At 38.9% G+C, this 24,677-nt stretch overlaps 2 protein-coding genes across 3 annotated transcripts in view; one reads left to right on the top strand and one right to left on the bottom strand.

Moving 5' to 3' along the window:
- acbd6 (acyl-CoA binding domain containing 6) overlaps positions 1-5,773 on the bottom strand; it is a 44,512-nt gene extending 38,739 nt beyond the window's left edge. Inside the window, exons 1-3 of the mRNA XM_047375851.1 lie at positions 5,482-5,773; positions 4,469-4,533; positions 4,020-4,116 (exon numbers count right to left, since the gene is read on the bottom strand). Of these exons, the coding sequence (XP_047231807.1) occupies positions 4,020-4,116; positions 4,469-4,533; positions 5,482-5,760 (441 nt within the window). The 5' untranslated portion in view covers positions 5,761-5,773. The remainder of the gene's footprint in view (positions 1-4,019; positions 4,117-4,468; positions 4,534-5,481) is intronic.
- Positions 5,774-5,906: 133 nt separating this feature from the next.
- xpr1a (xenotropic and polytropic retrovirus receptor 1a) overlaps positions 5,907-24,677 on the top strand; it is a 108,614-nt gene continuing 89,843 nt past the window's right edge. For both annotated transcript variants that reach the window (XM_047375849.1, XM_047375850.1), the window contains exons 1-3: positions 5,907-6,038; positions 11,016-11,526; positions 16,222-16,273. In XM_047375849.1, the coding sequence (XP_047231805.1) occupies positions 11,458-11,526; positions 16,222-16,273 (121 nt within the window). In that variant the 5' untranslated portion in view covers positions 5,907-6,038; positions 11,016-11,457. The remainder of the gene's footprint in view (positions 6,039-11,015; positions 11,527-16,221; positions 16,274-24,677) is intronic.

The following is a 24,677-nucleotide window of genomic DNA, read 5'->3' as shown; positions in this document are numbered from 1 at the left end:
CTGTCAAAGTCTCTACCCTCTTTGAACAGAGGTTTTGGCCTCACTGCTTTGTACTGACTCAACACAAAGAGGCAGACTTGTCTATTCACAATGAATGCCTCTACATGCAACCTCTCACTAACAGTGTGAGTTCTACACAATGTTAAGAATTTGGTAATCGTACTGAAACTCTGCAGTGTTTAGGGTCTTACTTTATTTCCAATAAATGAGCACCAAAATGAATGCAAACATGATAACATACATTGCCTCCCAGTTTGGGGCTCTTGTTAATCATCTGTATTTTCATATAATTCCATTGTACATCCAGTTTGGCCAAGAATTTATTAGCTAGACTATTCTTCACTAACCAACCTTGACTCACAAAAGAAGCTGCACAAATCTGATTTCAGAGAAGGGAGGAGAGAGGGAGCAGAACAACTATGCGTGCACTTTTGGGACAAACTAATTCACTTCTGAAACTCAGAATATTCGCTGATGAACGGGCCCTGCTCCTCTACCTTATAATGTAATATAAAGCCAGTGTCTGCTCAACAATTGCGAGGGGAACAGAGGTCAAATTGTGGCTATTATTCTCTCCCCTGCTCCTCTGTCTATGCACTCCTACTTACACTATTTAACCGTGCCTCCAAAAGAATAGCTCCCGCCATGCTATGACGCTTTGTTAACACTAATGCAATCAGGTTCTTTTTTTTCTTTTGGAGGCGTGGGTGGTATGTGCTTTTGCTGGGGCTGTACTCTGCTAGGCCGAGTCAGCAAGTATTTTCCCCGCACAGAATGGTTGAAGAGAAATGTGACGGGGTTTCAATTGCAGTGGACAGTTTTGCTATCAAAAAAGGGACATAAAAGAGGAAGGAATGAAAAAATGTGAGGAACATGGAGGAAAGGGATGATCGGATTAAAAATTAAATGATCTGAAGGCACAGATATAGAGCGATAGTGGACAATGAAAAGAAAAAAAAGGCAGCTCAAACAAAGCAGTAGGTCAAAAAGAACATGCAAGAAGAACCCTTTCATTTAAACAAGAAAGAAGAACAACCTCCGTCTGTCCCTCTGGTGTAATATTTGTAACTTTAGGTCAACTCTTAATGTTTACAGTCATAATTATACCAAAAATCATTTTATGAACTACGTTTTTCTCAATTTTCAAATGACAAACTGGTAATGACCTTGGCATTTCAAAAACATGGAGCGAATAATGGAGACATTTTTATTTTCATCTACCTGCTCTACATTCACACAGATTGTCAGTTTCATGACCTAGTCAATATCACCTTCAGACCAAAGCACAGATTTCCACTGGTTTAATGTCCATTCCTTGTGTTCTTTAGCCCAAAAAAGTCTCTTCTGCTTGTTGCCTGTCCTCAGCAGTGGTTTCCTAGCAGCTATTTTACCATGAAGGCCTGATTCACACAGTCTCCTCTTAACAGTTGTTCTAGAGATGTGTCTGCTGCTAGAACTCTGTGTAGCATTGACCTGTTCTCTAATCTGAGCTGCTGTTAACCTGCAATTTCTGAGGTTGGTGACTCGGATGAACTTATCGTCCGCAGCAGAGGTGACTCTTGGTCTTCCTTTCCTGGGGTGGTCCTCATGTGAGCCAGTTTCTTTGTAGCGCTTGATGGTTTTTGCGACTGCACTTGAGGACACTTTCAACGTTTTCCCAATTGTTCGGACTGACTGACCTTCATTTCTTAAAGTAATGATGGCCACTTGTTTTTCTTTACTTAGCTGCATTTTTCTTGCCATAATACAAATTTTAACAGTCTATTCAGTAGGACTATCCGCTGTGTACTGTATCCACCTCCTGCACAACACAACTGATGGTCCCATCCTCATTTATAAGGCTTGAAATCCCACTTATTAAACCTGACAGGGCACACCTGTGAAGTGAAAACCATTTCAGGTGACTACCTCTTGAAGCTCATCAACAGAATGCCAAGAGTGTGCAGAGCAGTAATCAAAGCAAAAGGTGGCTACTTTGAAGAACCTAGAATATAAGACATATTTTCAGTTGTTTCACACTTTTTTGTTCAGTATATAATTCCACATGTGTTAATTCAGTTTTGATGCCTTCAGTGTGAATCTACAATATTCATAGTCATGAAAATAAAGACAACTCTTTGAATGAGAAGGTGTGTCCAAACATTTGGTCTGTACTGTATGTGCTGCAGGTTCCTGGATAAATGTAGTAGTTTCAAATCTAAAAGAAGCATACTTAGATTTCCAAACTGAGACTCTTTGGGTACACCTTGGAAAGCTCAGAGCAAATTCCTCTGCTGCTGATCAGTTTCTCCATGTGACTGTGACAGATAGTCATCTGTTCCTCAACATAGAGACAAATACCCAACTGCAGTATCTGCATAAACTGACCAGAAATGGATACTTGTAAAATTGAGTCTAAGTGAAACTGGAACATGTACTAAAGTAAAATTTGGCGAAGTATGGACCAAGCTTAAATGAAGTTTACTTTCATCATTTAATTTCCAAACAAATATCTGTATATGATGTAGGACCATATTAAAGGCCATGGAAGGCTCAGAAACTGTTTCTTGGAGCTGGTAATCTTTAAAAAAAAAAAAAAATCTTGGTTAAATTGAATACAATTATTCTGTCCTACTGTTTGAAAGACCACAGCTTTTTGATGCAGAAAGACAGTGACTCTCAATACAACCCTTGGCTGTGCAAACACTACTGATAATGGGATGTTCTGTTAGTCGTATACCACTGCCTCCTCATTGACTTTATTTCAACTGGACATAAGCAGTTTGAAATAAACATGTACGAAAAATTAAAAGCAAGCAACAGATAAATGCATGGCTTTTTTTTAAATGTGTAAAAGCTTTGTTGGAGGGACAGAAAAAGCGATCGACTGACGGGAGGGTTGAAGTTTGGAGGTTGTGATGAAAGACAAAGGCACTTTTTGTAAAACATATCTAAAATAATGAGAATGAAACTGACGTATTTTTTTTTACTGAGCGTATACAGTATTTGCTTCATCTGACAGGATTGAAGGGCAACAAAATGTACTAAGAACCAAGCTGATGGTGAATATTTCTCAATGTTTACTGCTAGAGGTAGAAAATCTCAAATTATATACACTTTAATCCCGTTCATGCTAAAAAAAAAAAAAAAAACTCAAATCAGATGTAATACAAACTATTTTGCATGGAAGAGTGGGCCACAATTCCTCCAAAATGATGCAAAAGACCCACTGTAAGTTAGGCCAGATTGGTTTGGATAGCTTTCTCCCTGAACTAATAAAAATCAGCATTTGAAAACTGTCGTTATCTTTGTCTGATGACAAAACTATTTTGAGGATCTGAAGAATTAAAGTGTGACAAAAAAGGATAAAAAGAAATAAATCTGTAAGAGGGAAAATATTTTTTCACAGCACTGTGCTCTTTGAATGTTATTGTTTTCAGCACTTTAAACCTAGCAATTAAAGACTGATAGGCATTGGGATTTTTTTATGATCCAAGTTGTTGTTGTGACAAGATGTGTATTCTCCCGTTGCAAACAACAACCTATCTATGGCAGCATAACTCTCCCGACAGTAAAATGAAGTAATGCAGAATGAAGCAAAATATTCCATACAAGCTGACTGACAAAGGAAGACAAGTTTCATTTATATTTATCTGTTATAAAGCTACTGCTGAAAGAAAACTAAAGTTTTTATATTTTATTTTTATGCTGCATGTATAAAATTAAATTGGTGAATAGAAACTATAATCTGATGGTGACATCTGCTGGCAAAGACACAACACTACATCCACTTAGCATGTTTAACACAAAAAGAGGTTAACAATGTTGTAATGAAGGACGAGGAGAGGTTTACAGAAAGGCAATATATTAAACCAGACAGATCTAAGTCACATAAAGTTATTGGTTCTGTTCTTAGAATGTTAAACATGCCCAGATACCTTGATGAGTTTTAATTATATGCTTTTTGTTTGCAGGGTATGTCAAGATCCAAAAACCTGTACCAAAATCACCTCTGAATGTTCCGAGGTGGTTGTTTTTACCTTTGTGGCACCCTCGGGATCTAACATGTTGACAAGGGAAATGTATTCTTGCATTGCTTGCTGCGGCTCCATGTCTCCGAGCTGCTTCCAGGCTTGCCTGCCACGATAAGACAGTTCTGCTCACAATTGTGGTCTGTTCCACCCTAGGGGTTATATCTGGAACTGGACGTTGTGCTTTAATAAAAAGACTCAAAGTTGAAGAAAATCTTACATCATCATAGTTGACAAAAGAAAACCAAAAAAAGGGTTTTAGCGATCAGCATTGAATATAAAAAGAGCTTATAACACCAAATAATATTCCTGTTTTACATGAGAGTACTTATCCTTATTTATTTTCCTCTTTTACACAAACCTATTTATAAACTTCATTTTCCATAAAAACTGATTATTGCATGTTGAATTTAAACAAAAATAAAGTTGTTAACTGGTCAAATATTAAGTCAACATACCATTTCCGCTGTCCTTCAAAATCAAAGAAGCCAGGCTTTGATGTATTGCACTTTCCCACTTTGACCTGTTAATAGGAGTGGAAAACAATTAGCTGGCAGAATACTGATGAACCATAAGGGAAGCAAAAACATGTGGGCCTGGTTCATCTACAAACCTCAAGAGGAGCTGGAAACTGCTGACAACATGTTCTCGACCTTGCAAAAGAAATTAGTCTCGCCGAGGTTTATTTAATTTTACAACCACAAATAACAATGTATTTTATTGTGATTTTATGTGATAGACCAGCAAAAAGTAGAGCTTGATTGTGAAGCCATACAAATTGGTTTTTTTTTGTTTTATGTTTAGAAATAAAAATCTGAAACATGTGGTTTGCATGTTTTTGTACAGCTAAACTGACAGGCTAGACAAGGAGAGCATTAATCAGAGAAGAAACACAGAAAGATCTTAACTCTGGAGGAGTTGTATATCAGCAGCTAAGGTGGGTTATTAAATTAACTTGTCAAAACTATAAGTCGTGTTGAACAAAAGCCATAAAAAGATCTGTTTGCCACAAGCCATGTAGGGACCACAGCAAATGTGGAATAAGGTGAAAATTTAGCTTTTTGGCCTATATGCAAAAAACTCTGTATGTTGAGGAAAGCCACCATTCATCAGACAGAACACACCATCCCCACAGCGAAGCATGGTGGTGGCAGCAGTATACTGTGGGGAAGCTTTTATTTAATAGGTGCAGGAAAGCTGATCAGAGTTGGTACTTGATAGGAAGCAGTCTGCAGCTAAATACAGGGTAAGACTACAAGAAAAGCTGTCAGAGGCTGAAAGAACTCGGGGAAATGATATCTGTCTTTACAGATCCCTTGAACTTGAAAAATAAATCACAAGATGTTTGAATAGTGTTGCAAGGCATTGTAGCAGACGTTTGCCATTTTGCCTGAAGCCACATGGTGTCACTACCTACATCCAAAACACTCCTCTGGTGCCACTGAAATACAGTTTGATTTAACCCACTCACCTGTTTGTAGCGGGCGTACAGGTACAGCAGCTGGTCCCGGCTGGCTGTTTGTATCAGATCCTTCACACGATCGGCTGCGGACTCAAACTCCAGCTCCAGCTCCTCTCCATCCAACTGGTCCCCCATCTCCATTGCACTACAGTCGAACTTACTCAAACCCAAGTCCGAATCAGAGTCCGAACCTGCTCCACCAAGAGGCTCCCCAGTATCGGGTCTGGCTGGATCCGTGCCGGAGCCCGTCGCAGTGTCCGGGGAGGACGACGGGGAACCAGAGGCCATTGTTATTGTTTACAACGAAGTGTGTCAGACGACTAAGACCGTTGTTCCGTGCGATAAGCGTTAACAGCAGACGCACTACAGCTAAAAAAAAATATAAACCAGTGATGTATTTAAACGGTAATTTAAAATTTAATCCGTTGAGATTGCCTAACAGTCGGATTTGTTTCGGCCGTTGGTCCGTCTCTGGTACTATCATCAAAAGGCGTCGGTCTAACTAACGGCTACTGAGAATGGTTCTGGTTCCGCTTTCTCACGGTGGGCTTCGGGATGTTCAGTTGGTAAGAGAATTAACGTTAGATATACTTTAACAATTAAAGAAAAATATCTTGAATTAATATCATTTATATAACAAGAAGCCATTTTGTGGTACCTTTGCTGTTTATGGCGGATATGTTGAGTTAAGAAACAAATAATACACCAAAATAGTTACGTTTAACATAATGGTGCATTTTTACGAACTCTACGTTAACAATCTGATCTCTTGTAACATATGTCTGAACAGCTTTACATATATAATATTAGGACAGAGTTAAACGTCTTTTTTTATTATACTTTCTTAACTACAGTGCGTATGAAAGTTAATGAAATGGCGCTACAGATATATTTTATTTTTATATATGAGCTAGCTAACTAGGCCGTTAGCTAGACACAACTGCTATGAGTGTTCAGTGGCCGTTATTTTAAATTAATCAAATCAATAATGAGTAATTAATGACATTTCTAATTTTTTGTTGTTTATAAAAATGTTATCCAACAGAAACAATTTTGAGGTCAAACCTGTTATCGGATGCTATTACAGTTGGGAGCAATTCATTTATTAAAAATCGGCAAAGTTGTATTAAATTAATATCTCATAATGTGTTTTTCAATATTTGCCGATGTAAAATGCATTGGCAACATATGTCCAGGAGAGGGTGCTATTGGAACAAACATATTTTAGTAATTTGTAATTTTGGAAAAGTCCCTCCTGTCCTAAGTGTTGGTCCTGTAGGGGTTTGGTCATAATATTTAAAAATGTACTCAGGTTGCACTCAAAACATATAAAAATAGGTGGTGCAAATAATGTATTTTGAATATCCAAATAAATTAATTTAATTTAATTTAATTTAGCAGATTCTACAAAATTATTATTTGTCTGTAGGCATGAGATTGTCGTGGTATCATAACCTTAAGCAAAAATACCACTTGTTTCACGGTATCAGGGTATCAACACAAAGACTTGTACAACATCATTTAACTGCTTTTATTTTAAAACAGAAAAGTGTAAATTTTTCCTATAGCTATAAACACATAATTAAATTATAAATTGATTATTACTGTTATATTAATGGTATTTCAGTTTACCAACTGTAGTTGGTAACAGTTATCTTAATAAAAGTGAAGTGTAGGGCTCCTTTAGTTTGTACACCAATAATCTCTGTTTGTAGGGACCAGAAATGTTTTCAAACCGCCAAATTTGTCTTTCTTGTGAGAAAGGGGAAATTTTAGTTGCCTTCTTTCCGCCAGCTGACTGGCATTGCTCAGCAACATGTCGTGGAGGGGCAGTCTTGCATTATTCTGTGCTTCATAATGATCTTTTAAACTTTTAAAGATCAGTGTTGAAACTGTAACTTTTTAAAACTTTAGTATATCCTGATGAAAGCCCATGCCTAACAATCAGTGAGAAAATCACTCACAAAAAGTAAAAATCAAAGGAATATTTATTGCCTTAAACAGAGAAAACTGACCAATTCAGAGTGTAAACCTGGTTTACGTGACATTATGTCCAACATTTAAAATAACTAAAACCAAATTCAGCAGCTGAAACAGTAAAAAGATTTAGAGATACGAGTTTAAAATTTGGTGATTTTACTCATCTGTACTCGTACTTGTACTCGTCATCTTCAACATCATCTGGGACTGGGTCGCGGGGGCAGCAGACTTGGTAGAGATGCCCAGACTTTCCTTTCCCCAGACACCTCCTCCAGCTTCTCCGTGGGTAGCCCAAGGCATTCCCAGGCCAGCCGAGAGACAGTCTCTCCTGCGTTTTCCGGACTGTCCCCCAGGACTCTTCCCGGTGGGATGTGCCTGAAACACCTCCCGAGGGTATAGATGTCCAAGCCACCCCAACTGGCTCCTCTCAATGTGGAGGAGCAGCGGCTCTACTCCGAGCCCCTCCCGGATGTCCGAGCTCCTCACCCTATCTCTAAGGGAGTGCCCGGCCACCCTACGGAGGAAGTTAATTTCAGCCGCTTGTATCTGGGATCTTGTTCTTTCGGTCATGACCCAAAGTTCATGGCCATAGGTGAGGGTAGGAACATAGACCAACCGGTAAATCGAGAGCTTTGCTTTTTGGCTCAGCTCTCTCTTCACCACAACGGACCGGTACAGCGCCCCCATTACTGTGGCAGCCGCACCGATCCGCGTGTCGATCTCCCGCTCCATTCTTCCCTCACTCATGAACAAGACCCCGAGATACTTGAACTCCGCGAACCGCCCCAGCGCATGCTGTAGGTCTTGGCTAGAGGGGGCCAGCAGGACCACATCATCTGCAAAAAGAAGAGACGAAATCCACTGGTTCCCAAACCAGACCCACTGTGGCCCTTGGCTGTGCCTAGTAATCCTGTCCATGAAAGTTATGAACAGGACCAGTGACAAAGGGCAGCCCTGCCGGAATCCAACTTGCACCAGGAACAGGTCCGACTTAGTGACGGCAATGTGGACCAAATTCCTGCTCCACTCGTACAGGGACCGGATGGCCCCTAATAAAGGGCCCCCGATTCCATACTCCTGGAGCACCCCCCACAGGGCATCACGAGGGACACAGTTGAATGCTTTCTCCAGGTCCACAAAAAACATGTGAACCGCTTGGGCAAACTCCCATGAACCCTCGAGTACCCTGTAGAGGGTATAGAGCTGGTCCAGTGTCCCACGGCCGGGACGAAAACCACACTGCTCCTCCCGAAGCCGGGGTTCGACTATTGGCCGGACTCTGCTCTCCAATACCCTGGCGTAGGCCTTACCAGGGAGGCTGAGGAGTGTGATCCCCCTGTAGTTGGAACACACCCTCCAGTTGCCTTTCTTGTGAAGGGGGACCACCACCCCAGTCTGCCAATTTAGAGGCACTTTACTCATCTGCTTAAACAAAAAGACTGTATTAGTCAAAATGCAAAAGTTGTATTACCATGTTCCTTCCTTAATTTGACTATGTTATTACTCTCTAGTCTCTCGTCTATAAATTAGCATCCTTAAAATAAAATAAAAAAGTATTAGATTAGCAACATTGTGAATTAATATATAGCTTAGTTCTGATTTCTGCATTCTCTCTGAGTGCTTTTATTAAGAGACCATCAAAAAATAATGCCGTCTTACTCTAACTTTTGTTCTCATTCAAACACTATTTTCCAACAAGAACGAGGACAGTAGTAGGCTATTCTGGTTTGATTCTGTAAAGTTGGTGAGGTGGACTAATAACACTAGCTTAGTCAGTCATCACAGGCAGAAAACTCCAGACTGGGATGTAAGGTTATTTCCCAGCTACCGAACTGATGACCCAAAACTTATTTATCCTAAACTTACGTTCTTGTTCAACACAGTAGTCTTTTACTTTCTATATTTTATTTATTTATTTAAAAATTTTTTATCAAACAAATTTAAATATCAGAGAAAGATAATCTGAGTAAAATCAAGAATTAAAAAGCCATTTCTAATGCTTTTGGACATTAGTGAAACAAAGCGATTATCAACAGATAGAGCAAACATGGAACAATGGGGAATCTTCACAAAACTGGCTGGCCTGACTTGCCTCATTTAATGTCTGTGTTTATAGTGTCACAAAGGGCGTACTGATGATTCCCCATACTAAGATGAAAACATAAGGAGACCGAGCCTTGTGTTCAGTGGCTCACAGACTCTGGAACTCTCTTTCTTTGGACTTGAGATCAGTGGACTTTGTGGTCTCTTTTAAAAGCAGTAAAACATACCGTTTTTAATCTGCTTTTTATTAACTTCTCTCCTTCATACGTTGTTGGCTCCCGTTAAGCACGTTGTGATTTTATATCGTTAAAGGTGCTATGTAAATAAAGTTTTACTTAGGTCTAGCTTTACAATAAGAAAGAGACTATAGGCAAAAATGATATCCATGGGACAGTTCAAAGGCGAAAACCACTTCAAAAAAAGAACATACTGGCAACCAAATGTAGTGGAAGTGTAAAGGTCTTGGGCTGCTTTGCTGATTCAGAACCTGTACATCTTCCTCTAATTAATGGTATTCTGCTCTTCTGGAGAGAAGAATTCAAAGGCTATGTTTGTCTGATAATGACTGTTGTCTCTTGATGTAAAATATTCACATATGATAAAAAACAAAAACAGAACTCTTAAATAGGTAAACAGGTTTTTATGTCACTGGACATGGAAAACATCTTATTTAATAAAAACTATTTAATACGGGATTATATGAGGTTAAATACTTAAAGTAAATGAACGTTTCTCATCATTTTCAAGTTAGTAGGAAAATTAATTTACGTGTCAGAACTGCTTTAAACAATCTTTCATTGCCAACCACGTTCTTCATAATTAAAGGTAAAGTTGGGAAATACTAGAGCAAAGGTTCAAATCTGACCAGAACTGAAACCAAACATGTTTCCTTGCAGAATAACCCAGCTTTTCACGGTAATTTATTTTTCTTCTTCCACCCTCATTAAAGTGTTTTTTCCTGCATTGGCCAAAAATATGTTTTGCAGCATTATGAAAACCTTTTAAAAAGTTTAAAGTAGGCAGTGCTTGTTATGCTGTTCTTGTGGAACTTTATAATTAGATGCAAACAATAAAGCAATAACTCAAAACATCCAATTTGTTGTTGCAAATTAAATTGGACAAAGTTTGGGGACCGTGCCATTATTGTCTTATCTATAGGATTTTTTAAAGACGGCAGGAGTATGAGTCAATTATAGGAAAAAGAGCCTGCAACTCTGTAAGCCTATACTTAGAGTTTCCTGTATTTAAAGGAAAATATATGCTACTTTCAGCATTTAAATAAAAGATTAATGACCTGGTGAAATAAATTGCACAAGTACAGTATACCTTTTGTTTAATCCTCCAGAGAGTGCATTCCTTGATCTGGCTTTAATCCTTAATTAATTAGTTATAAGAATTTAGTTGTTTAGGGGCAATCCATAATATACATTTTAGTAGGTGTTTTATCTGGGCATCAGCTGGAGAAAAAAGTAACACTACATCAATTGTAGAGTGTAACATCATTTCTATCTTTATTGCAGACACCCAATAACAAGAGCGGAAATCTGGAGCAGCAAGTTATCAGTTATCCCAGCAGCGCACGGTGCCAGAGCGCTCCCTGCTGGCGCAACCACATCAGTGCTGTTCAGTGCATGGCCGTCAGCAATGTCCCCAGAACGGCCCAGGGAGGAACCGAGCAAAGTCACAGAGCCAACCTCACATTGTGCCCCCGGACCACCTGTTCAGGAGCAGCCGCTGTCATCGCCCTGGTCCCCGTGAAGTAGCATGCGAGACGGACTCTGCTTGGAGCGCACCGAGCGGGACGAGCCCAAAGTGAAGTGAGAAGAAGCAGAGAGAAGCGCGCTTCCGCACCGCATGTTAAGCCAGCAAGTTGCCTGACGGAACAAAAGTCGCGTCGACGGGGAAGGGGACAGACGCTCGCGGATTTTACGGAGGTTTCCAGGGACACTTGTTTCGGCAAAAATGAAATTCGCGGAGCATCTTGCGTCCCATATCACCCCGGAATGGAGGAAACAATATCTCCTGTATGAGGTACAGTCAAATTCATCTTGTAGGCTGTTTAAAATAAATGCCTGCTGGATGTGGACACAGGCGAAGATGGATTATGCTTTTATGTCTTAAAAGAAACTAAAATATAACAAATTATTATAAGTTTCATTAAAAACATCACCTTAAAGTGTTTCTTAAATATAGGTTTACTTTTTAAGTTTAGCCTTCTCTTGAGAGCAATAAAAGACGGGAAAGATAAGAGATGCCCCATTGTTTATGGAGGAGGAATTGACTGCGGTTGTTAAGAGCCAAAGGGAGCATTCAGGGTTTATTGTTGGAGGCTGAATTTAAAACACCTAAAATTAACCTTTCAGCCTCGTTACCAACTGAATTCCCGACTAATATTTACTTATACAAACTAATATTTAAGAAAAATAAATGAGATAAACTGGATTTTTTTTCAAAGTCTTCCGTTTTATTTCAGATTTGTTTCTTTTTTAATTATTTTCTAGTGTTTTGGTGGCTTCATTTTCATCACTTTATTCTCAAAATTATGTAATTGAGGTATAGATACAATGCAGACAGAAATATTTTCATTGTGGAAGGTGATAATTCCAACGAACATCCAACATATTTGGAATAAATCTTGAACTGTGATGTTTGTCTATTTGATTTATGGTTTTATCCGATGAATTGAACTGGAATTTGTTGCAAATTTGGGAATTTATATCTCCATTTATTTTTATTTTATCTTAATAAAAAAAAAAAAAACAATAATGTTTTTTTTTATTTAACAGACATTAATATTTGTTACATTTAAGCAGTAATGGTTGTCGGTATAATTTAGCCTACAATACTTTGACCAACAGGGTATCTTTCTTGTCAGCGATGTCTGCAGATGCAGAGAAGTAGATCTTTGTTTATGCACATGCTCTTTGTTGAGGGATGTACAGGACTTGAGGAGCATGTCATTTTTCACAACCTACTACTTACCAGAGAAGCTCTGCTGCAGACCTGCTGCTCAGATCCATTTAGTTCTATGAATTATAGACAAAGACCCTGTTCTCGTCACCCGTGCAACCTACACCTCAGACCCAACAGAAAGTCTCTGCGGCGGTGTTATTTTGGTAACATGCTCTGGATATTAATATTAAGTTTGAAAGTCACTACAGTAGGCATGGAGAGCTCTCCATCTTGAGGCAAATGATAGGCTGCCATATTCGTGTGATTAACACATCTTCAGATACCGTGTAAAAGAAGAAAAAAAGTAAATAAATATCAAATGCAGTGAGAAGAAGTCATTCCTAAAATACGTTTATATTTAACATTGTTATTAATTTACACACGTGCACTCAGAGGCTGTGTAGTGTCTATACATGTATGTAGAGCAGCAGACAAGCTTGGGGACAGATGCATGGTCATACCAGCCATTTCACACCTCCAGTATTTGCCACAGCACTCCCTAACCTGAGATGGATGATGATAGATTTTTTTTCTGCCTTCAGTGTTTAGGCTTAATGTTCATAGATGGTTAGAATTTTACATTTATAGTTTTATTGCATTTTAGCTAAATAAACTGTAATAAAATAAATGCTGGTTTCAGTATATTTAATGGGTAATGTAAAGGCTCTTGAGATGCTGCTCATTTAGAGCCGAAGTCAGTATGTCATATTTTTTAGCAAATGCTGTGTGTACAAACATTTTGTTGTTCATAATTAAATAACAGTGTTGCTCCTGTGTTCATATGCGCCGAGTTATTTCTGCAGTCTAGGAGAAAGACTGTGGACCAAGGATGTGTTTGAGCCTCTGCAGAAGCCTTCAGTCATTGTCTGACCTGCAAACACCCATCAGCACCTGAGTGGGTGGAACAGCTCAATAGCTGCTGTGTACTGATCATGGGCACCTTAATTAAAGAATGTGATGCTGCCCGAAAGTCAATATATAAGTTCAGACAAGTAGAGAAAAATATAGATTCAAGATGTAGAATATCTACGGGGGTGTCTGAGAGCATACAATAAACATTGTTATTCTCATGCAGAAAACATAATTGCTGCAATTTAATTCAGTTGTCAGTACTAAATGAGACACTTACATATTGTCTCAACATTACAGGTGTTTTTGTTTTTTTGTTTTTTACCAGCACACAATGCAGACACCTGTTTACACAGCTGTGTCTTTAGTTGAGTGGAATATTACAGCTGCTCAAATCCAAACTGAATATAGTTTTAGGCGATGTTCTATCTTTTGTGTGCTGTTATTAATTAACCCGTTGCCTAGTTTTCTCTCTTCATTTCTTTGTGAGTGCTCTATTGTGCGAAAAAAAATGTACGCGGTCTGAGTAGATTGGTCAGCCCGTTTCTGTGCAGATTAGAAAAATGCGGCAAAGTAAGTGTTCTAGCAAACAATACTTTTACTTGGCGAGGCACTTCATTCAAACGTGGAAACATTGACAAGGCGATCTAGCGGTGGAATAATTAGGTGTGTGCTTGATCCTCTGGGATTGCAGGTATAAACCTATATGCTAAACAGCTGTTTGTTATGTAGGTGCATGTCCTACCACCTCCAGAGGTTTGTCCAGAAAGATGTAGATGTATTTGGTTGAGGAGGATTACTCCTTAAAATTTGATACTTATAATAAAACAGTTTATTAAATCTCCTGAACAGTTATTGGATTTGTTTCTACATTTATGTCCAACATGAAAGTGAAAAGAATGTCATAACTTTTGAACATTTTGTCTAGCTGTGTGTAAAACAAAAGCACGAGAGATAGATAAAGATGTAGGTACGTTTGTGTGTGGGCGAGAGAACAAGGTCTACTTATGCATATGGCTGTTCAGTCTAATCATTCCTGAAAACCCGAGGAGGAGGAGAAGCATGACTCCCGTTTACAATTTAAAAACCAAATTACTGTCTTGATTTGAGCTAAACGTGGAAGTGATTTCAGTAGCTTGTTGTGTGTTCAAAGGTCAAGCAATGTACCTTGTCTTTATCTCAATTGGTCTGGGTGTTGTAGCGTAGGCATCGTAACAACTACATAGATCTTGTATTCTGAGCAGTAGAAGTGTTATTCATCATTATATATACAACAGGCATGGCATGGCAACTGCTGTGAACCACTCCCCTTTCTATACCTCCTTCCCATCCTCACCTCCTCGTTCCTCCCCCACTGGGAGGACATCTGGTCCCTTACCAGACCTGCCCTCTGCACTTCTCCTCCCCTCCTTTCAGCCTCTCCTCCCATCCTCTCCACCCTCTTAATGTACAGATCCACTTAGACATGGAGCTGCCGTTTTAAGTGATCCATTGGCTTTCTGTTTGAGCCACGGATCTCTTCATGCCTTGAAAGGGTCACTTTCCTGTGATTATTTATATATATATATATATATATATGTGTGTGTGTGTGTGTGTGTGTGTGTGTGTGTGTGTGTGTGTGTGTGTGTGGCACAGAGATGTGTTGGTTAGTTTATATTCAACATATTGCGGCTTTTTAAGGATTTGTTCATAAAACAGCATTTAGTATTATATCCATTCCTCAGTTTTGAAGAAGAGATTCAGTCCTACTAGTGTTTTTTGTGTTTGGTTTGCTAAATGTGCAACATTGTTGCATGGTAATCAAAGCTGATACTCCTGTTATGCTTTTCTTTGGCATTGTCCACAGGCCTCACAAATAAAAACTGCTGAGTTTGCTGGAATAAATCAGTTACCTTTCTATGCTTCTTATCATAGCCGTGACCTATGGTTAAGCCCTGCAAGTTTATGTTCGATATCAGAATTTCTCATCTATTAGTTGGCAGCTGTTTCGTAGTCTTTGGCCAACCTTCAGACTGCTTTAGTATCAGCTATCAATGAGCCTAATGCACTTGTTTATGAGTGGTGCACACCCACACATACGATTTTTTACAGTGCACCCTCAGTGCCTTGTTGTTAAAATAAAAACAAGTATCCTAGACAGAAATAAGATCAGATAGACCTTCACACATTTCAGAACCATTAAAATCTATTTCTTCTGCTGTACACCTGTACCTGTACATCACATAAACAATTAAGTGTTAGAAGAGGTGCAACTACCTACTTTCTGAGGGTATGCAGACACATTACAGCCACCAGCAACACCCAAAGCCGCCCTCACTCACTCTGCTGGATTTTTTATGTTTACGTGTATAAATCGTATTTATTCATGGACTTAGAACATACAAGACTATATACAACAGATATGAAAGGCTCTCTGGCTGTCCACACTGATAATTGTTTGTGCCATTATAGAAATTTAAAACATGTTCTGAGGCAAATCTGTATTTATAACGGGTGAGTAGAATTTCAGTGAGTCATCTGCAAATATGTGCTAAGTCAATGATTGCAAACGTTTTCTAATAGTTATTAAATGACCCACTGAATGTGGCTGTATCCTATTAGTTTTTTTTTATGGTATTGGGCTGAATCGTATGGGATCTGAATCAACCTGCATGACTGGACTGTATTGGAATGACATGAAGTGAGTGAATCTGGACTGAATTGGATTCTGTATGAATTAATATAAACTGGACTGTCTGTCTTGCCAAGAGCCTTGAGGTCACATTTTTTTACGTGTGGGTTAATGAACCGATTTGAAAACTGAACTGAAATACCAAGGTCTAAACCTTAATGGTCTCAGAGAAAGTGAAAGTTTGAGCAAACGTTAATTCTGTTTTCTGGGTCAGCATCAGCAGCCATTTATTTTTACCTTCATGTCTTCACCAGGCCTTCAAGGATATGCTGTATGCAGCCCAAGACCAAGCCCCATCCATAGAAGGTAAGGACCCTCACTGTCTGGATAAACAAACCCAGACACACAGACGGACAGAAGCACTCCCAGACACACTTATAGGCCCCCTGTTTGGGCATCCCCAGAATAACAACCCTTCATCTGCTAAAAATAGGTTCAAATTGCTGCTAACTTGTTGCCACACTCTCCGCAGTGTGACACAACAAGTCCATAGCCAATTATTATATCATTACTTTCCACTTTGCTACCTTAGCCAAGCTCACTGCTTAAATTAACAGATAACAGCACACAAAGAGAGAGAAAACAGCTGCCTGGTTGTTTTAAATGTTTATAAAGGTCATGGTTAAACTTGTTTCAGCATTTGTTGAATTCCAGTACTGGTGAGAAACTGGAAGCTAAAACATCCTAACTTGTTTTAGAGCCATGTACTGCAGGCCCGAGTGGTATAACAGAACTGGGGTTCAGTGCTGCTAATAGAGCAAAGATAAGAAAGGGCATTGGCTATAATTACTCTCTGGCATTAGACTGCAAATGATGTGTACTGAGGGAAATAATTCAAACCATTTGCTTTTTATTTCAGATAGCATTTATGGAGGTAAACAACTTTCTTTAGTAGCAGGGTGGAAGCATACTTTATGACGACATGCTGCACTGCCTGTGACTGATAGCGTGTGTGTTCAGATCCAGTTGAGAAAAAAATAGTACTTGACCTACTGTACATGTGGCGCCACAAACATAACTTCTGCCATGCCCTGCTTTCTGTTTTAGATAAAAGTGTGTGGTTGGCTAGATTCTTTTGTGCTCCTTGTAGAGCTGCAGCTTACAGACCTCGGTTCCCGCTGAGCGGACCTGATATGGAATGGAGTGAAATGTGACTCTCCATGAGCAATGAAGATGTAACATATCCTTACTGAGCATGTGTGGATGAGTGAGCTGTCTGTTTGTGTGAAAGCTTTAGTGTGAGCCAGCTTGATAAACAGAAATCAGTTTCATACATTTGCTCACTTGGTTTTTGATTGCTGCAGATATGAAATATATCAGGTAGGATGTATAATGGAAACTACTTGGTAAAATGGGATTTTTCTATTTACATGAATTTATTTTAAAAAAAAAAGTTATTTTGTGCATCTTTGCTGTTGCTTTATGTCTGCCTTTAATTAAAAAAACTGTATTTATTTCTTGATGATAACATATGGACCCTGTCTTTCCTTTGACTAGTGTCTTCAGGCGCTTCAGGGCCTGCTCAGTGTGTGTGATAAATCACTTCCTGTCTTGTGCATAAACTGTACTCATAGGTCACTGGTCTGTCTCTGTCAGCCTAGCATGATATACAGGACCATTTGGTTTGAAAAAAGCAAGGATTGATCAATCAGCAGAGAAACATAATGTCTTATTCATGTGGGGTTGTTATAACATTTCCCTGCCCAATCAAATAAAAAAATATTCATATCATACTTTTGCACAGAAAATATTTGCATAGACATCAATATATTCAGTAATATTAGTGATTAACATACAACCTTTTGCACTTTACAGAAGTGGAGTTAATTTTATAAATTTTGCTAATCAGCTGGAATTATTTTATTTTGCGTTAGTGCATTCAATTTCTTTAAACATTTATTATAGGTCTTCTAAATCCTCACTCTTAACCACAGCAGTGGATAAATGAAACACAGCACAGTGTAAACCTCAGTCCTAAAATGACAAAATTAAAGTACAAATTTATTTATTTCAAGGGACTAACAGTGTTAGATAAAATTGTCCTTTGGTTTGGTATTGTCAGAAGAAGCAGAGACTGTAATATACGCAACAACAGAAACAAATAGCATTTTTAAGCCCTGAGAAATACATTCTCCTGTGCCTGGGTTTGTTTCCCTTTCAGGAAAGAAATAAGATCAGGACGTGTTATTAAATATAGGCCGACTGCAGCACTTTTCTCTTCATATCTGTAAAATTAGATGAAATTTAAGGTAGGGCAAACCAGTCGATTTTATTAATGCTATCACTCTTGTGTTTTCACTCTGGTAGTAAACTAGTTTGCAATAAAGGTGGCAGGTGGGAGGTTCTGTCTATGTTCTGAATACCAGCGGAAAACAACGGAGAACAGCTGGTTCCCCATTCTCTATCCACTGGAATGGCTTCTGCCACTATCTAATTCAGTTAGCCTGATTTTTACATACTTAAGAGTGCTGTGATATTAAATACAAAACTGTACCAAGGATCTGTGTTTTTTAAGGTGTGAAACCATATCTAGAGCAATGCTCATATGGGGAGAGATTTATGTCATCTTTTTGCTTTGAAGCCATTCACTTTGCTCTTCATTCATTTGTTCATTCACTGTGTCTTTGTTTCTATCAGCACCCTGTTAATGGCCAGTCTGTTGTTTTGATGTTATCTATGCAGGGCTGTGCTGCTTTGTTGGATTAGATTATTATTGATGGTACCAGTTAATACACAGTGAAAGTCATCTCTAGCCTCATTGTCGCAACAGTAGGGTGCTGCTATGAACTTTCCTTTCAATCACAAGCTTTTAATATCAAGGATGAATGAGTTAAACCACAGTTAAACCAGCAACCCCGACTGAGTCAAATGTTACACCATTGTTTTCAATATAGTGGAGGTTTTTCCTGCGATGTCAGTGCTGCCCTGGGTCTTGGTTTTTTGTTGGTGTAGGACTCTGAAGTCATGATGTTCTTGTTTAGTCTGATGGAAGTATTAAACTTCAGGTGACTTATGTTTTATATGGATATTACCAATTATGTGTTTTATTGTCTTTAAACTGTGTTTTTATACTTGCATTAGGACCCCCACTTTTCACAGGAATAAAGTACCACAACCTTTATCCAATTTGTGTAGGGCTGAAACAATTAATCGGATTAATCGTGATAAATTGATTATTTAAATAATCGTCAACTAATGTAGTGATCGAATAATCATTAACTGGAGTATACATACTCAAAAATGTCCCATTTGCTGAAAGAACAACCCATTCAGAGCAATTGTTAGGCAAAACGTTTACAAAAAAATATACATTTTGCATTTAAGATGAAAAACCTTGTTTGTCTATAAACATGTTGCAGCCAGAACCCCTCGACTGGCAAAGTTTTAGCTTTACCTGCGTCATATTCTGTAAAAAATCTCCTATTAAACACCTTATGCTATCCAATTATTAACCTTTTATTGAAAAAATAGTCAACAGATTAATCTATTAGCAAAATAATTGTTAGTTGCAACCCTAAATTTGTGTTTAAAAAAATTTCTCAATGTGCTCAATGTGAACCTGCTTTCATCTGTGAAGAGCACAGGGCACCAGTGGTGAATTGGCCAATCCTGGTGTTCTCTGGCAAATGCCAAGCGTCCTGCATGGTGTTGGGCTGTGAGCACAACCCCCATTTGTGGATGTCGGGCCCTCATACCATCCTCATGGAGTCGGTTTCTAACCGTTTGTGCAGACGCATTGACATTTGTGGCCTGCTGGAGGTCATTTTGCAGGGCTCTGGCAGCGTTCCTCCTGTTCCTCGTTGCACAAAGGCAGAGGTAACTGTCCTGCTGCTGGGTTGTTGCCCTCCTACGGCCTCCTCCACGTCTCCTGGTGTACTGGCCTGTCTCCTGGTAGCGCCTCCAGGCTCTGAACACTACGCTGACACACACAGCAAACCTTCTTGCTACAGCTCGCATTGATGTGCCATCCTGGATGAGCTGCACTACCTGAGCCACTTGTGTGGGTTGTAGAGTCCGTCTCATGCTACCACGAGTGTGAAAGCACCACCAACATTCAAAAGTGACCAAAACATCAGCCAGAAAGCATAGGTACTGAGAAGTGGTCTGTGGTCCCCACCTGCAGAACCACTCCTTTATTGACGGTGTCTTGCTAATCGCCAAAGATTTCCCCATGTTGTCTATTCCATTTGAACAACAGGATGTGAAATTGATTGTCAATCAGTGTTGCTTCCTAAGTGGACAGTTTGATTTCACAGAAGTTTGATCTACTTGGAGTTATATTGTGTTGTTTAAGTGTTCCCTTTATTTTTTTGAGCAGTGTATATTTCAAATTTTTATTAACTTGTTTTACATAAGTAAAAAACATTTGACATGTAGGTAATAGTGCACTGATTCACACTTTTTTGCATACCCACAAATGTGCATCTGGAAAATAGGAATATTTAACAAGTGAACTTGATATTTTTGTTGCGCTTTTTTAAGCATCCTAATGTCTCAAAGCAGTGCTGAGCCAGGCAAGTTAAATATTTTAAACTTAGAAAGAATAAAAACAAACGACCAGAAAGGTTACCTCCCGCTGCAGACAGATGGAAGTACAGATGAATAAAATCACTCATCAGGTGAGAACAAACCGACCTCAGAACCGGATGTTCATTGTTCTGTCATGGACACCTGTTCCATCAAAGCCATCAAAGGTTCCTGCACTGCAGTGTGTAATGTTTTTGTTCTCCCACCTCCCGTGGATGTACGGTCCCCATTCACTGGACTTGTTAAGACTTTAGTAAGACACAAATAAACAGGATGGAAGGTGATATACTCACTTGGCGCCCGGCTTGGGCCAGTGTGAAATTGTCCCAGTGCAATAATCTTATGTAAAATTACCCTAATATTACGATATCAACCCAATAATTGCAAAATAAATAAATAAATAAAATAACTAAATAAATCTATTGATTTTATTTAAAACAGAGAAAAAAACAATTATACCTAGTGCTGTCAAAATATAAAATATTCCTCATTACAGTGATAATAATGTTATCTATAACATTTAATCTGATCTTGCAGATTTAAGCAAAAACATAAAACAAAAACATTTTTAAGTTAGTTTTCAAGTGCTTTTTACATTGGAATATTCTACCTTTTTTATTGGATCTGTTAGGAAGCCTTCAGTGAACTGCTGAAGTTACCTTATGAGAAATAATGGGTGGAGTCCGTTTAATTTTCACATCATGACTCTCTGTGTTTTTCACAATCAGAACTGTTTCAAATCAGCCCAATTTGTCTTTCTTGTAAGAGAGGGAAGATTAGGGAAGTTTTGTTTCAGGCCGTGACAGTGCTAAGCAATAAGTGGGGGAAAGAAAGCTCTGCATTATTCTGTGCTCTGTAAATGGGAGAAAACTCTGGTCAGTTTCTCTGGTATGTAATTTGAATGCACTTTAAACAGTAGGAATGATATCATTTTACTGCTTTTTAAAGCGTTTTAAAGTTCTTCGTAACCTGGATTTACCTGGTATACTGGTACCTTGCCTTTGCCTACCTGGCGCCATCTATCAAGCTTTAAACACTTTAGACACTGTTTAGAACAGACTGAGGCTGTGGTTTGTTCCAGCTACATTGAGGCAAGTGTAACGTTTTTTACACCATAGGTCACTGCCTGAGCCATCAATGTGATGAGCCATTAGGAACTATTACAGAATCAGATAGCCATACATTCTTACTCATTTAATCAACAATGAACTTGTCATATTCATCACTCAACTGTGGGAGGAAACTGGAGCTTTCAGAGAGGACTTTTGCAACAGCAGTACTTGTAAACTCTACACAAAAAAGCCATAGTCAGCTAGCAGGCTCCAACATACAGCCCATCTGCTCTGACCAAGTGCCAATCTAAACCTTTTTCTAACTAATATTTTTGTGTTTGTGTCCGGACCATTTATGCCCAGTCAAAGCACCAACATGAGTAATGAATACAAATCATGGTAGCTGTTGTCTAATGTGGCAGTCCATGCTGCTTACCCGACCGCCATTTTGTCTGCTGTTTTCACACCCATGATGAGGGGTTAGTCGAAAAGCTGCTTGGCTGTGTCATACAGAGCTGATTGTTATTCTGCATGCATACATGTTTGAACAGCAACTGTTATTACTGTTCTTGTTCTGTGTTGGAGTCTTCCTGCACCCCATGTGAGAAATTAAATTCTAATTTATGTTTTAATCTTTTTCATTTATCCTCAATAATGTTCAGAAACAATGATGCAAAATTTGTTTTTGTTTGTTTTTGGCTCTTTGTTTCAAAATTGGATCTTATCTGTTGCAACAATAAATATTTTTTGACTAGTTTGCAATATACAAAATTGACAATACTTCACTGTACACAGGTTGAAAAAAATGTAATGTTTATTCCCATTTATTAGGTTAGCATCTGAACACAACTGGCTAAATATCCATTCTGTTACATTACAAAAAGTCTTTCTCAGAGTCTCGAAAACTAAGACTTCTGGAACAGATCATTTCAAGATATAAAGCCAGTATGGGGTTTGATGAGGATGTGTGGAGACAACCAAAGTGCTCACAACTGCATTAGCAAACCCAAGATTCCTGTAAAACCTAAAATGCCAAGTTGGGCAACAATTTGCACAAATCAACCAAAACAGACCTGGGTCATGTTTCCATCTACAGTTGAACAATAAATGAATATATTTTTTCAGTTTCCCCTAAACCTAGCGTGTCAGTAATACATGCACCTGAGACAAAACATACATATCTCTGTTGTGTTACATGCAGATTGATCCTGGCAGATATTCTGGAGGTCAGGTAGGTCAGTGAGACAAAAACCACAGAACTTGAATGGGGACATATGGACCAGCAGACAGACAGGTAGACAGGCATAGGAGGGGGTAGGGGGACAGTAGTTTGGCAGCCAGAGTCTCCCACCCACCTGCATTATTGATAGGTTCTTTGACAAGCTGCTGCACATGCTCACCTCAAGCACTAATTGATGGGTTTTTGTGGGGGTTGGTTCCATGTCTAGTTCTTAATCACGGCGCCATCTAAGTAAAAATAGTAAAAATCTAGTCTAGAGTCTAAGGCCACAGAATGCTTTCTTATTTATCTCAAAAACAAGTAAATATTTCTGCATCTTTGAGGCAAGTTTCAAGCTATGGAAGTCATACACTAGTCATTTGATGAAGCCTCAAAAGGCAAAGGATTCAGAGGATCCGGGTCAATACAAATCTAACATTACTATTCCAAGGTCAGGGACTCATTGAACTGAGGTAATCAGCAATGAAAACGGTATTGAGTAATTGGTCAAAGAGTGTATTAAAAAAAGATGGAAAACTCTGTTTTGGTTTGGCCTTGATGGTTATAAAATAATTAAATGACAATCTAGGACATTGATAGCATTTGTCAAGGTTCAGTGTGGATCAGGAAAGTGAAAGAAACTGGTGGAGAGGAAGCAAAACCCTTTGCACAACAGGCAAACAGCCTGAGTGGGAGGTCTCTGGGCACATCTCCAATGCATGTGGCCCTGCATTAGCACTATAGCCATCCCACAAGAGAAAGACGGTGAGAGAAAAAGAACCTTGGCAGACGAAAGTCTTCTATCTGTCCATCCATTATTCATCGTTGAATTAGATCTTGCATGAATGAAGTTGAGGATAGGAGAGAGTAGGATAAAGAGTGACTGAGGAGAAAAGGGTTGTGTTGGATTAGAAAACATCTTAATGTTAAATATTGAACTATTAAAAATTATTTTTTTTAGATTTTGGGGATTATACAAAAAGAGAAGGTTGCTGAGATGAGGACACATGAAAACATCATGTGGTGTATTCTGGAAAGGCGGTGGGTGAGAGACAAAGGTGAAGGAAAGGGTAATGGTGTTCACAGGGGTGAAGGTCGTCATAAACCTTTACAACTCCTAAACATAATTACGAGGGTTTCTAAGGCTCATGATGTGTCCTGCACTCATGGCTATTCCCAATTAGCACTGTATGTAAACATTCAGGACGTCTGCCCTTCTCTGACTTAGTTAAAACACTGCATGTAATTGACAAAGAAATGCAAATGGCTTTGATTGTTGCAACTATTTATTCACACAGTATTAGCTCGCAGTTGTCCTCTCTTCAGATGTTGCAAATGCACCTTTTTATTTATATATGTGTATATTGTACATTGTAAATTTGTATATTCTGTAATACAAAAAGAAAACCAAAGAGCAAAGTGTACCGGAGTCAAATTCCTTGTTTGTATGTACAAACTTGGCAATAAAGCTGATTCTGATTCTGATCCATAAACACAGCAGGTGCAGAAGTGCTCAAAGAGATGGAGAAAAATCCATCCATCTGGAAATAGTCTATACCTGCTTGTCCTTGCAGGGTTGCATCAGGGTGCTGGTGCATATCTCCAGTGGTCATTGAACCTTGAACAGGTCATTAGTCCATTATAGCAACACAGAGAGATACAGAGCAGACCTGGAGTACTTGGAGAGAACCCACGTATACACGAAGAGAACATGCAAACTTCATGTAGAAAGATCTCCAGTTGGTATTCGAACCTGGGATCTCGTTGCTACAAGCCAACCTTGCTAACAACTCCAGGTCCTGACCGAATGAGGCACTACTAGAAACCTTAAGAAAAACATCTGACTGTGTTTGAAGGAATCTGGTTCAAAATTGGTATTCACAAAACAATTATAGGAAAAAAGTTATATAAA

The sequence above is a fragment of the Girardinichthys multiradiatus genome, chromosome 9 (assembly GCF_021462225.1).
Source record: "Girardinichthys multiradiatus isolate DD_20200921_A chromosome 9, DD_fGirMul_XY1, whole genome shotgun sequence".
In the NCBI taxonomy this organism is placed as follows: Eukaryota; Metazoa; Chordata; class Actinopteri; order Cyprinodontiformes; family Goodeidae; genus Girardinichthys; species Girardinichthys multiradiatus.
This window is presented reverse-complemented; position numbering and strand designations above follow the sequence as displayed.